Consider the following 14,355-nt stretch of genomic DNA (forward strand, 5'->3'; position numbering starts at 1 on the left):
CTTGGTATTTTCACTGTCACTCTTCGTTTCATATCAACTTGGTAATTTCGTGATGAAATTGTGGAAATAGATTTCACTTTGCCTTCATGAAGAACGGTTTTCTCTTCAAGAATACGATTTTGTTTTGGCTGCCAGAATAAGCGATGGCCGGATGTGATGTCATTGTATTCCACCGTCATAGATCCTGACGTCACAGCTGTGGTTAGATGTTCTTTATTCCTGGTTGTGTTGACAGTGGAGGTCCGGACACTTCATGATCACATGACGTCACAACTACTCCCAGAATAGTCTAGAGCCGGAATGCCTGACACGCAGCCCCTTCCTGGGTCTCATACTCTTCCTCATCTCGTGCTGAGGCACCCGGTCAGCTGGTGCCGGTCAGAAAAAAATGACGATCTTTGATGGCCTCAAAGCGGCCTTCAGGACAACGTACGGTAACTTGAACCCTTAGCCAGAGTGTTTAGTACCACAGTATGGGGTCTACAGGTGGTGCACCTCGGCCGTCAAGGAGTAATAATAAATGTACAAACAAAACCAGGACTTGACTGAAAACGAGAAAAATGAAAGCAAATTCAAAGACGAGAAGCAAAACTAACTACGTCTTTAAGCCCCACAAGGAATGATCCGTCGATATGACATGATCTCCAGAGAAGCGCAGACTCTCGGATAAGGTAGATGTTACATGTGCCACTAACGTAACATACGGTAACACCTTCCCGCTACAGATGTGCCACCAACAGCATGACTCAGAGGAGGAAGACGTTGTACTAACTTGAGTGAAAGTATTTTACTGTGTCAAGTTATATGACAGGAATGAAGAATGAAGAGTAACTACCAGATGTCGGCGTGAAGACTGCCAGTACCTGGACATCAAGACCAGGCACATGATTCAGTGACGTCTGATACCAGCAGCAACTGCGGCTCCCAAGGGACACTTCACCTTCTGAGGTGCTTCACCTACTGCGGTGCTTCACCTACTGCGGTGCTTCACCTACTGCGGTGCTTCACCTACTGAGGCGCTTCACCTACTGAGGTGCTTCACCCACTGAGGTGCTTCACCTACTGCGGTACTTCACCCACTGCGGTGCTTCACCTACTGCGGTGCTTCACCTACTTCTACGTTGATTAACCCCACAATTCCCTCGACCGTTATTAACGTTTCCCATTATGAACTTACTGATCTATAAACCTGCTCTACCTTTTAGTGTTTTCCGCTGCCACCACACCTAATCATGACGTCAGACATCGTGTTTGAGCACACAGTTACCAAGGTGGCAGCACTGGGGTACAATGCTACCGTGAGGGATGGTCCAGTAGTGCATGCCAGAGTACATCATGATGTATAGTTTCTAAATTCTCATGTGATTGTTCGTGCACCAGAGGACATCAGCACGTACGGTCACAAAGACAGACAAACGCGAGACCAAACACATGTCCCGCTGTGTGAACACCGCCAGCAACAGCTGACCTGATCTGGATTCGCCACACATAATCAGCCGAAGAAGATTGAACAACAGCTGAGGTCAGGACGGACGCCGAGCCATGCGAGACTGCAGGTCTGGCCATGTGAGACTGCAGGTCTGGCCATGTGAGACCGCAGGTCTGGCCATGTGAGACCGCAGGTCTGGCCATGCGAGACTGCAGGTCTGGCCATGTGAGACTGCAGGTCTGGCCATGTGAGACCGCAGGTCTGGCCATGCGAGACTGCAGGTCTGACCATGTGAGACTGCAGGTCTGGCCATGTGAGACTGCAGGTCTGGCCATGTGAGACTGCAGGTCTGGCCATGTGAGACTGCAGGTCTGGCCATGTGAGACTGCAGGTCTGGCCATGCGAGACTGCAGGTCTGGCCATGCGAGACTGCAGGTCCTCATTTAAAAGAGGTAAAGACGACTCTGCATGGTAGAGCAGCAGGCATTTACAGGTCTTGATACATAGGTCACACAGAGTGAAAGTCATAATAATCTTATCTGGAATATATTCAAGAAAGTACAGGAGGTCATATTAAGATAAGATTTTACATAAAGGAATTTAGACATTATATTGTAAATCACACTGGAGTAGAGATGCTATTTTACTTTTTCTAGGAACAGATGCAAGAATGTCCGAGACGTTATGAAGGTATCGTGGGGGAGGAGGTGGCAGCCGTGATGTGCACGTGTACTCATGTTCATGTACTACTGGTACACACGCCATGTCCATCACACGTAGCGTCCATCCGTACCTACTGATACGTTACGTCAGCAGTGAAGCCTTTCCCGTTATCAGAGAAGGTCACGACCTGAGGAACGAACTGATATCAGACGGTTTCCCTCACAGCCAACTCTTACCTTAACAACCAGTGAAAATACTGTGGAAAGATACCTGGGCCTTGTGATACCTAGCTCATAAGATAGCTGACTGTTGTCATTCCTGTATCATGAGATAGCTGGCTCTTGATGTAGCTAGCTCATAAAATACCTGTCCCTTGAAATGGCTGGGTCATCAGATGACATACTTACAAGATCTTGAAATACCTGCTTCATATCTGAATCTTCATATCTGACTCCTTATAAGATATCTGACTCCTTATAAGATATCTGACTCCTTATAAGATATCTGACTCCTTATAAGATATCCGGTAACACATAAGTTATCTGGCTTTTAAGAATGACGATAGCTGAAGATAATACGAAAGGAGATGCCATTCAGCAAATGGGCAGCAGGACCTGGTACTCACCTGAGTACGACCGTCGGGCAGCAGGACCTGGTACTCACCTGAGTACGACCGTCGGGCAGCAGGACCTGGTACTCACCTGAGTACGACCGTCGGGCAGCAGGACCTGGTACTCACCTGAGTACGACCGTCGGGCAGCAGGACCTGGTACTCACCTGAGTACGACCGTCGGGCAGCAGGACCTGGTACTCACCTGAGTACGACCGTCGGGCAGCAGGACGCGGTACTCGCCCTGGGTGGTACGACCGTCGCTGTTCTCTACGTGGCTGTAGGCGTTGCCGGAGTCCTGGTCCTCCACACCGAACTGGAAGTCGTACGGCATCCCCACCATGGGCGGCTGTAAACCCAGCTGGCGTTAACTTTGGTTGAAACACACATATATATGTATACTATCCTATTATAACATATAAGTATAGTCTCCTGGTATAACATACCAATGTACCCTCCTGGTATAACATATAACTCACCGGCGTTTTTGTTGGGGTGGTGGGTGTTGGGGTGGGCTTGGGGGTAGGGTCGGGTTTCGCAGGGGTCTCGTACAGGGAAGGGGGTGGTGTTGGGGTCTCGTACAAGGAAGGGGGTGCTTTAGGGGTCTCGTAGTCGTACTGCGGGGCCCCCACTGCCAACCCGACCATCACTGCCACTACTACTGCCTGATAACAACAAGAACAACAACATTCATAATCTGTCACATGACAACATGATTATATCCTCCAATTCTTCTCATAACACACAACTAGAATATTGTTCAATGAATAAATAGAAAATACAATGTTGATAAAATGGAAGTAAGTACACTACATCTAGTTGGCTCCAGAATCATAACACACGACAAAACAACATCGCACAACCCTGTAGCCAGCGGACCTGACCTGGTCTGACCCTGTAGCCAGTGGACCTGACCTGGTCTGACCCTGTAGCCAGCGGACCTGACCTGGTCTGACCCTGTAGCCAGCGGACCTGACCTGGTCTGACCCTGTAGCCAGTGGACCTGACCTGGTCTGACCCTGTAGCCAGCGGACCTGACCTGGTCTGACCCTGTAGCCAGCGGACCTGACCTGGTCTGACCCTGTAGCCAGTGGACCTGACCTGGTCTGGCTGTCTGCAGCACAACCATCCATGTCTCTGAGTCTTACAATATATCACGGTCTCAACAGACTAGTTTCATAACACATAGTATGAACGTTTTATTCCAAATTTGTTAGTCCGTTAATGATTCCAGATATCATCAATGAACATACACACACACACACACACACACATATATATATATATATATATATATATATATATATATATATATATATATATATATATATATACACACACACACACACATATAGGCTGGGAGATGTGTGTGTGTGTGTGTAAACCTGAGGCTGACCTCAGTGTGGCCTTCGTCACCCGGGTTGTGAGCCATGATAGCTGGTGGTGTGTGGTGATCACACACCTCGCTCTTGCATCGAGACATTACGCATTAGATATTTTTGTACAATTGTCTCGTTGGTTGTGAACACAACTTTAGGTTGTAAGAATAATGGAACTGACGCTTAATGTGACAAACAAAATGTATCGAGTGTGGAGAAGTGATTATGTAAATTAGTGGAATGATTATGTGAAATTATTGCCTTGATATTACAACATATGGCATCTGCATGACAGACAGGAGGGAGGACAACCACCATGGCGACAGTTTGCCCAGCCTGGGGGCATGACGCGATCATTTCCTAGGAATCCTGGTCACCCATACCTCACTCGGTACACACGATGTCTTTATCAACTGTGCGAGGTGCGTCCTTCTGTAAGGGCAGCCAGCCACGACTATGTCTACAAGAGTCAATGATAACTTCAGTTCCAACAGGGCAACAATGGGGGTCGAACAACAGGAGGAACCAAGCAACTGTCTGCCTGGGGCCAGCGCCAGCAGTAGGGGCCGGGCGCCGGCATGCAGTGTGTGTGTGTGTGTCTGTGTGGGAAACTGAGCCGTACTGAGGACGTCCTGGAGTGTGCACCGCGCCACACGTGAGCAGTGCACGTACAGGTCAGCCTGACCTGGGCAACGTGCACCGCGCCACACGTGAGCAGTGCACGTACAGGCCAGCCTGACCTAGGCAACGTGCACCGCGCCACACGTGAGCGGTGCACGTACAGGCCAGCCTGACCTGAGCAACGTGCACCGTCACTGAGCATGGGTTCTCGCAAGCTCGAACTCCCGTGCGTCCTGTCAACCATACAGCTAGGATAATAATATTTGAAGAAGGTGTGTAACCAGCTGAAGCTCCCGTAAGTTAACTTTTACCAGCAGAGACTAAGCAGAGCCGCTAGCCAGTATCATGCTGTGCGCCAGGAATTACAGTGTGCATTAATGTTTCGTTATTAGCAGCAGGTGTGTTAGAATGCATGCCACATTATTTCTAACACTGTTATTAGAATTAGATATCAAATGTAGGAATATTAGCGGAGTTTCCTTAGCGTACAGGAAAGTGAGCAACCATAGTATGCTTGGCAATCCGTTGGTCTAGTTCGGTCATCAATGTGGTCATTAAGTGGTTTACGTTAACTATGGCTCATGGGCCCCATGGTAATCTTATTTGGCCTTCATCAAAAGTCTCGTGTTTTTTATTTCTATTTTTATATTTTTCAACCTCATATATATATATATATATATATATATATATATATATATATATATATATATATATATATATATATATATATATATGATTATTGCACAAGTCTATAATGATAGTTTTGAAGGTAGAATCGCTATTCGGTATTGAATGAATAACCTCACCATCAAGTTAACGAATGAATGGGAAAAAGATGACAAATTGCCGTTCTTGATGTGTTGATAACCAGGGAATCTGATCACTTACCAACGCTAAGAGTTATGTTCCTTATTGTTCGTACTTAATCCTTCTATGAAAACATCTGTAGTTATGTCTATGTTATTAAGAGCATTACGGTTATGTGATCTCACGAGTCTGCAAGACGATTGTGGTCACATAAACGTACATTTAGGCTGTTTTGTTACCCTAAGCGGATTGTGAACAAGGCAAACTGGAAAGCTAGGAAGACATGTTATGCATCTAATAACAAAAATGTGGAAATTGAGGATGATAAGTGTAAATGTTTGGTGTTGTCTTAGTATCCTAACTTAGATAATGTAAGACAGGTACTAGAAAACTGTACTCTTAATGTTGCCTTCCAGTACAGTAACACTATCAGTAAGACTTTTATCAAAATTAGGCCAAATTATCAGAAAATTGGCAGTGTTTACACCGTCAAATGTCAGGCAGGTAAAGATGTAAACATTGGCCAGACCGGTACGAGAGTAAGTGAGAGATGCGCCCGGCACTGTCATTCAGTACGCAGGGATGACCACAGGAATGTGATCGCTAAATACTGTCATGAAAACCATGACCCTGTAGACCTTAACAACCCAATCACATTGTACCACTCTGCTGATTATGCTATCCGTAACGTCATTGCTGATACATAGAATTTTGATTCGTCCCTAGGTTACTTTAAAGCACATTCTATCATCAATAATATCATTATGAAAGAATGATCAAGAAACGATAACATAAGAATGGTAGTTGAACACGCATTTTTACCCCCTACCACAAGGCACCTCCCCTCACTTTCCCTTTAATAGTCAGGCCAGTGTATACTTCAGCATGACAGTAACAGGTCGGAGTCTGTGTGATGGTGGTGGTGTATGAATAGTTTGCACCTGATGGGGCGGAGTGTCTCCGTGAAACACGTACTGATGCATGTATGTTAAGAACTAGTTAAATAAAATCATCTGAACTCCTACCGAATTGCGATATCACCTGTCAATGGATTGAACCAGGGCATGTGAAGCGTCTGGGGTAAACCATAGGAAGGTCTGTGGGGCCTGGATGTGGAAAGGGAGCTGTGGTTTCGGTGCATTACACATGACAGCTGGAGACTGAGTGTGAACAATGTGGCCTTTTTGTCTATTCCTGGCGATACCTCGCGGGGTGAGGGGGATGCTGTTTCATGTGTGGCGGGGTGGCGACGGGAATGAAGGCAGCAAGTGTGAATATGTACATGTGTATATATGTCTGTGTATGTATATGAATGTATATGTTGAGATGTATAGGTATGTATATGTGCGTGTGTGGACGTTTATGTACATACATGTGTATGTGGGTGGGTTAGGCAATTCTTTCGTCTGTTTCCTTGCGCTACCTAGGTAACACGGGAGACGGCGATTAAGTGTGATAAATAAATGAATATATATAGTGCATATGAACGCGCACTTCCATAGAACATACAAACCTCCAACAGCCTGGATCAAACTCAGGACCCCTGCGTGGCAAGCGGGAGCGCTACTGCTAGGATATATATATATATATATATATATATATATATATATATATATATATATATATATATATATATATATATATATCAAGTACGTAATCCAAAAACTGGTTTTGCGAGTAGATGTACACTGAGCAGATGATGGAGATCGTTTGCTGGTTAAGGCCGCGGTGGTCACCCTCCCAGCCGTACACACTCAAACACACACACCTTGTAAGCCATGTGGAAGGTTATGGAGGCTGGAGTCAGACTGATGCCCGCACACAGAAGGCACTACCTTATATACCTGGTGACGGCTCTCGGAAGGCGTGATCCATCCCGGGTGTCCATGGCCTCCCTCAACTCTCCACGCCACACGCTGGCCTGGCCCAGCCTACAACCGGAGTCGAGCTACATTCTTATCTTCCCTGGTGACAGCGAGTCTTACTAGACTAGCGACCATAGTTTGAGACCCGTGTATCACTGGATATTAGGCCGCAAAATGTTACCTCGCAAGTGAAAAGATCTTTTCCTTTTTTCTTGGCGAGGCGGCATAAGTGGGAGTTTACTAGTCTCCTCAAAGACCTCACCTCGAGGTTCATATTCCTTGGTAACAGAGGCCGCGTATTCCTGGGCTGCAGGAGCCGTGCAAAGGGGTCTTGCGGAACACCAAGACTCTCATACAAATTGGACCTGGGTCAAATGAATACATATATATGATTGAGAGATCATAAAAGGTGCCACCATTATACAGAACCAGTCACGCCCAAATATTACCCAACTCTTCGGGGTGACATCGAGCGCCACCGACCTCACTCAGGAGGAACCAGACAATTTTTTTTAGACGCCTGAGTAAAGTGTTATGTATATTAGGTGAGAGTAGGCCGGAACCAGTCTGTAACGAGTCAACCTTGTGACCTTCACTAGTCATACCTGGCTGACCCGTCTCTTTTACAGTACTTTGCACACTCTGCCGCATGCACTCATCTGGCATGCAACATATTCTGTCGGGCTCCCGTCGCTCATCCTCTCCCACTGACCGAGCCCTCTCAGCACACCCAGCTCGGTCCTCTCAGCACACCCAGCTCGGTCCTCTCAGCACACTCAGCTCGACTTTACTTCTATCGTCTGTGTGAAGACGACCAGGCGGCCATACAATACGCTCACAGGGATACTCTCATGTCGCACCATTTCATCGTAATGCTTACCATAATGACTGAAGAGTCTCTGTACACTAAGGAAGCCCAGCCTGTGTGTGTTGATTGCCTTGAGGAACCCAGCCCGAGTGTGGTCACGTTCATAGTGACGGGGAAAACTGTGCCAGATATAGTCCACTACGATGAGGAGGCCAGAAGTGGCACTCGTGGGGCCAGTGTCTGGGGTGGCACTCGTGGGGCCAGTGTCTGGGGTGGCACTCGTAGGGCCAGTGTCTGGGGTGGCACTCGTGGGGTCAGTGTCTGGGGTGGCACTCGTAGGGCCAGTGTCCGGAGGTGGCACTCGTGGGGCCAGTGTCTGGGGTGGCACTCGTGGGGCCAGTGTCTGGGGTGGCACTCGTAGGGCCAGTGTCTGGGGTGGCACTCGTGGGGCCAGTGTCTGGGGTGGCACTCGTGGGGCTAGTGTCTGGGGTGGCACTCGTGGGGCCAGTGTCTGGGGTGGCACTCGTGGGGCCAGTCAACCCTTTTGAGACAATGTTCACTGATCATATTCTCTCGTTTTGTTTACTTCCTTCATTTCGTTATCAATTTGTCTTGTTTACAATGGTGTACAACGTCGTCCCGTTGATCTTGTTCTCTGTCTTCCGTCATGTTGTGCATATTCTCCTCTTGTTCTCGTTTTCTTTCTCCTCAACTTTTTTAGTTCTCTTTCTTGTATCATTATCTTACGTCATTTGTATGTTTGTATTGACTGTTGCTTCAATGTAATCTTCTAGTATTGACTGTTGCTTCAATGTAATCTTCTAGTACTAACTGTTGCTTCAATGTAATCCTCTCGTCCGTTGTAATCCTGTTTTCTGTTTCTTTCCTTATCTATTTCATCTTTTTCAATGTACAGCATCACTGGCGTCCTGATCTCTTAATCTGTAACCTTCTGCACTCCTCTTAGTCTTGTGGAAATCTTCAGATACCAATATACAGGTACACTCATTTATTTAGGATATAGATACAGTCGTTTATATAGGATACAGATAAGGTTGTTTACATGTACAACGTAGTTCACATATAAACAGAGGTATCTGTGCCTCAAAAGTGAGGCTATATACGATCTCCTGCCCCAACGTTACATATGAAATTGAACGTAGCATATCGTCCTCCTGGGCTGAGTCTAACGTGGCATATCGTCCTCCTGGGCTGAGTCTAACGTGGCATATCGTCCTCCTGGGCTGAGTCTAACGTGGCATATCGTCCTCCTGGGCTGAGTCTAACGTGGCATATCGTCCTCCTGGGCTGAGTCTAACGTGGCATATCGTCCTCCTGGGCTGAGTCTAACGTGGCATATCGTACTCCTGGGTTGAGTCTTACTAGTCTTATTTTCATTCAGGAAGTACAGAAAGAAGTTATCTTTCACTTGGTGTCAACAACAGAAAAATGAGGCTTTATTTCGATAATTTATTGACTATCAAAAGTTTGTGTTCTGTTAGTCTCGTAGAACAGATCCTATCTTGTGCTAGATGCGTACATGTTGTTCTATTTATATCATATAAGAGTTTTGTTCTGTACATCTATGTGAAGAACAGGTACAGCATTGTTTGTTCACATGTACAGAGGCAGTTGTCTTGGTACACACATACAGTCAGTCGGAAGAGAAATTTGCATGAACGCCAGAGAAAATGACCGTTTCGTCTATTTCTTTAGGGAGACTCAACTAAAACAACTTTTCTCTCCTTTTGTTGTGGCTCCATACATGTTATAGATCGTTATGCAGGTGAAGGCAGTATGTTCAGCAATGACTAGTACAACACACGCAGAGGGTGGTCTTCATCGTGCTGTTCATGTTATAATATTTGGGTGATGAACGTTTGAACAAAATTTGCCAGAATCATTTACCATCATTATTTGGCCACAAAATATATCAACATGGTTACATGTCTCTATATGTATGTATGCAAGTATGTATGTGTGTATGTAGTATGTGATGACACATGAAGAGCATTTGATGTCCAGCAACAGTGATACTAGTCAGTACTTCCCTGGTCTCCCTCATATCGAGCAAGTTTTTGAGGTAAGACATTCGTCAGGAGTTTGTCTGGTTTTGTGATGATTTAGACACGCATGACAAGTTGGGTGGGTCCTCCGTCAAGAGGGTCCCCGTTAGGGAGGTCCTCATTAGGAGAGTATTCCGTGGATGAATCCTCCGTCAGGTGGGTCCTCCGTCAGGTGGGTCCTCCGTCAGGTAGGAAATACGTTGTTAACCATAGATTACGATAACAATTTATGACATCAAACTTCAGAATTCATTTAAACTAATGAAGGCAAGAGCACATCAAGCTTGAAGCAGTTTGATGATATATGATATAGTTTAATGTGTGCATAAGATCGAGCACATCATAGAGGCGGATGTGTTGCTATTTGTACAGCTGAAATAAACTTAAAAGCATTTGTAATGAGGCTGTGAAAAAAGATTCAAGTGACGTCATCTTGCATACGTCAATGTCAAACATTAATTCTCTCATTCTCTTTAGTTAAAGATTTTTCATATCAAAGTTTTATTTCATGCCTCAGTTATATTGTCTTGATCAATATCTTTCCAGTTTCGTTTGCTTGTCACTGACGTCATCATTTGCCTGAAGATGTGTTTACATTTATCTCATCTAGAGGCCAGTCCTTCGTCCGTACTTCCTCTACTGACTTGGCCAAAGATTTCTTTACTACCCATCGTTAATCTCATCCTTCATATTGTTGTCTGCTCCTCACTTGGTTTTCCTGGCTTGTCTGTTTCCCTCCCTCATCTCACTATCTCTCTCTTCCTCCTTCACTCTTGTCCCTGCGTCATTACCCCTGTCTCCCTTTGCTACCTGCATCATCATTCCTCCTTAACACTCGCCCCTGCGTCCCTCGTCTCCGTGCGCCATCATCTCTCCCTCATTCCGATCTTTGCACAACAATTCCTCCCTCACCCTGGTCCCTGCGTCATCATGCCTCCCTCACTACACCAAACAATTCAAGTCAACACAGCTACGCCTCAGTATTAACAGAGCAAGACAGTGTTATCAAGCTAAGCAACCATGACGTCGTCGGATATCTGGCAGCTTTTCCGGGCCACTCCTGAGTTAACCGGACCCACACCCGGATACTCAGACGGCCGGATAAGACACACTTCGAAAGAAGGTTTCCATTTACAAGGCTAAGCACGCTTGACTCCTTCAGTAAGTCATACTGTTTACCCATGATCTGCTGCACTGTTCCACCTTGTCCTGCACCATGACTTGGGACTAGTGAGGTATGACTAGCTAACTTGTGTCTGATGAGGGCTGGCTGGCTTGTGGCTGATGTGGAATGGGCGGTTGTTGGTTCATGAGGGATGGCCAGCTTCTAGCTAATGAGGGATGACTAATGTGAGGACAGTGAATCCACACATGAGTTTAGGGGAATTGTGAGCCAGTACGATGGACGTAGAACACGAGAGGGTTGAATCTAGCCTGACTGTGTCACTGGCTAACACACACTCACACCTGGTGATATTAATGACCTGTGTGAAATTCCCACACGTCTTCATTTTGATGACGCAACAATTACGTCATACACTCGTTACTGATGAGTTTGTGTTATGAAGGTTATACAACCTCCTAATGTGATTGATGAAGAGATGACATTGTGAATACATTATGCGAATCATTATTTCGTCAAAAATGTATAATACAGAGGATGTTCTATATAGCAGATGAAGACAGCAGTAATGTATGATAGCAGTAATGTATGATAGCATTAATGTATGAAGATATGATACGATTAGTGACATCGTTGTCCAACTCTCTCAGTTCCAGTCATGTGAAATATCCAGTATGGAATCAACAAGACACCAAGATGAGCACAGCACAGGAGGGCCAGCTCGCTCTACCCTCGGTTGCCTTCCCTTGGCTGACGTCACTGTGGTGCAAGAGGATGACACGAACTGGACCCCAGGACCAGTTTGTGGCCCACTTGTTTGTGTACCTTAACTGTCCTACTGCATCATTACGAGGGAACGAGAACATAAGAATATAGTCTACCTCATGTGGCTGGATGGGAAGATGGACGAGAAGATGTATCTACTTTCATACCCATGATGGAGAGAGAGAGAGAGAGAGAGAGAGAGAGAGAGAGAGAGAGAGAGAGAGAGAGAGAGAGAGAGAGATCAGGTTAGCAGTAAGAACCAGGTCAAAAGTCTATCATTGTTGACTCTGGTTGTCTGATGGACAGAACAGCTGACACCAGGAGCCCGGTAAGGTGCTGTGCTTGTAGGTCTGGCACACCAGCCTAGCCTGAACCAGGTCGTCCTTTTAAAGACCTTTCAAATAATCCATAAACGACATATGTGTCATGGCTGAGCTTCGACCCCCTCCACACACACACACACACACACACACAGAGCGTTCGCATATCATCCATTAGGAAATATGCTGCAGGGGTTGTGTTTGAGAAGAGCTTGTGGTTTAACTTTGTACTTAACTTGTCATCGTTCCCACCTCAGTAGTACTGTAAAGGATGAATACAGTCTTGGACCAATGGATGTGATGACCTGGCTTCTAATCTAACTATCAAGGGCCGGGCCAAAGTTCATGCCATCATATCTAAGGGTCACAATATAGTTTCAAATGGTTGTACCGTCGCCACGAAGGATCGTATCATGTGCTGCTCATGATGAAGGTCTTGTATGGACTATAAACAGGGTAGGTTTTAGGAAAGACACGAGTATGTATTGAGTTCCAAAGCTTAGTGGCGTAAAGAATGAAGCAGACGTCACAACGGTCCATCTTTGTGTTGTTGTTAGCCACACAGTCATCATGTGATGCAGCAGGTTGCCAGGTAGTGTCAGGTCAGAACGATGGATACGTCTACTATTGTCATGACCAACATTGTTCATGATGAAGAGAAGGAAGTGTTCTATACCTGGACAGACGACAGTCAGAAAGTGAAGAGTCTTCTACTTTATCCACGTACCATCATCCATACGAGATTATACCATTATTTTACCTCTGGAATATAAAGGTTATATCCTGGAGTATAACTGTTATGCTGGAAGTATAACTGAAAATGTGTTACATACAAACAAATGAGCGGGGATTGTGTGTCTTATTATAGTCTATGTTCGTCACCCTCCTTCAGAGCCTGTAGGAAGGAAAAGGAAAAAGAAGGAAGTAAAAAAAGGAAGAAAGAAGGAGAAAGAAAGAAGAATCACTGTTGGGTGTTCTCTGAACGTGCTGCAGGTGAGGTTGTGTGACCGTGAGCAGTGGTAGGTACGGGAATCTTAACACTAAACCCTCCACTACGAGGAAGATGATGTCTTGCCAATGATGATATATGAAACCCTCGAACCTGTTGATGAAGATGACGAACCCACGAACGACAACAACGATTGAGGTGTTGCCTCTCCTCCACACATGCCAGGAGTCACCCACATCCTTCAGTTATTAAGTTGTGGTCAGAAACTGTGATGTCATCTTCAACAGTCACAAGACCTTCTCTAATCCGTTCATCTTTTACCGACCAAGTGTCTTGTATAACCCAGGTCATCAGATCAGCCGATACGTTCATGTGTGCGTGGAAACCTACAGTGTCACGTGAGGGTACCAGTACCAGGCGCCACGTACCACTACCACTCGCCAGGTGAAAACGTTTAAACATCAAAGAAAGTTGCCACATTGTAATCGAATATGGCGACAGCGTCAACAGACCAAGTCGGTTCCCACAGTGATCAGCTCCACCGCAGTGCCTGTCCTCCCCTTCCTCTCACTGGCACTGAGGACACCTGCCGGGGACGGCGCCAGACGCCTCCACCCGGATGCGTTACGTGCACGTTGTCTGCTGTGCTGCAGCATGAGATCTCGTACGCGGCCCAGGAACTATCATACGCAGGACACCACCAGGTTTCCCAGCAGTTCTCCTGCTGTACCTGACAGATGATCGTACCAGAGTTAGTAGTATCTTCATTAGTATGCGGTTGCCATGCTCTCCGTTACCTAAGCTCACTGGTTCACATCGTTGTCAGAGGAAAGTTTCCAGATAACTACACTTTTGTCATTGCTGGACCGCCGTTATTGCTGCTGCTGTTCCTTCTGCCAGGCTGGTTTGCCTTCGGCTTAGATGGTACGACATTACAACAAGCATACACT

General features: G+C 46.0%; 1 protein-coding gene across 5 annotated transcripts; it reads right to left on the minus strand.

The window, feature by feature from the left end:
• Nucleotides 1-1,959: 1,959 nt before the first annotated feature.
• Nucleotides 1,960-7,324, minus strand: LOC139757663 (uncharacterized). Of its 5 annotated transcripts, none has more exons than XM_071678403.1 (4): nt 7,278-7,324; nt 3,182-3,367; nt 2,908-3,051; nt 1,960-2,279 (listed from the first exon to the last, which is right to left on the minus strand). In XM_071678403.1, exons 1-4 carry the CDS (start codon nt 7,287-7,289, stop codon nt 2,223-2,225), a joined length of 399 nt encoding a protein of 132 aa, XP_071534504.1. In that variant the 5' UTR covers nt 7,290-7,324; the 3' UTR covers nt 1,960-2,222. The 5 variants fall into 5 exon arrangements, with proteins under 5 accessions (XP_071534504.1, XP_071534502.1, XP_071534505.1 ...); XM_071678401.1 differs by lacking the exon at nt 7,278-7,324 and adding an exon at nt 4,099-4,149; XM_071678404.1 differs by lacking the exon at nt 7,278-7,324 and adding an exon at nt 4,048-4,090.
• Nucleotides 7,325-14,355: the final 7,031 nt, after the last annotated feature.

The sequence above is a fragment of the Panulirus ornatus genome, chromosome 27, assembly GCF_036320965.1.
Source record: "Panulirus ornatus isolate Po-2019 chromosome 27, ASM3632096v1, whole genome shotgun sequence".
Classification (NCBI taxonomy): domain Eukaryota; kingdom Metazoa; phylum Arthropoda; class Malacostraca; order Decapoda; family Palinuridae; genus Panulirus; species Panulirus ornatus.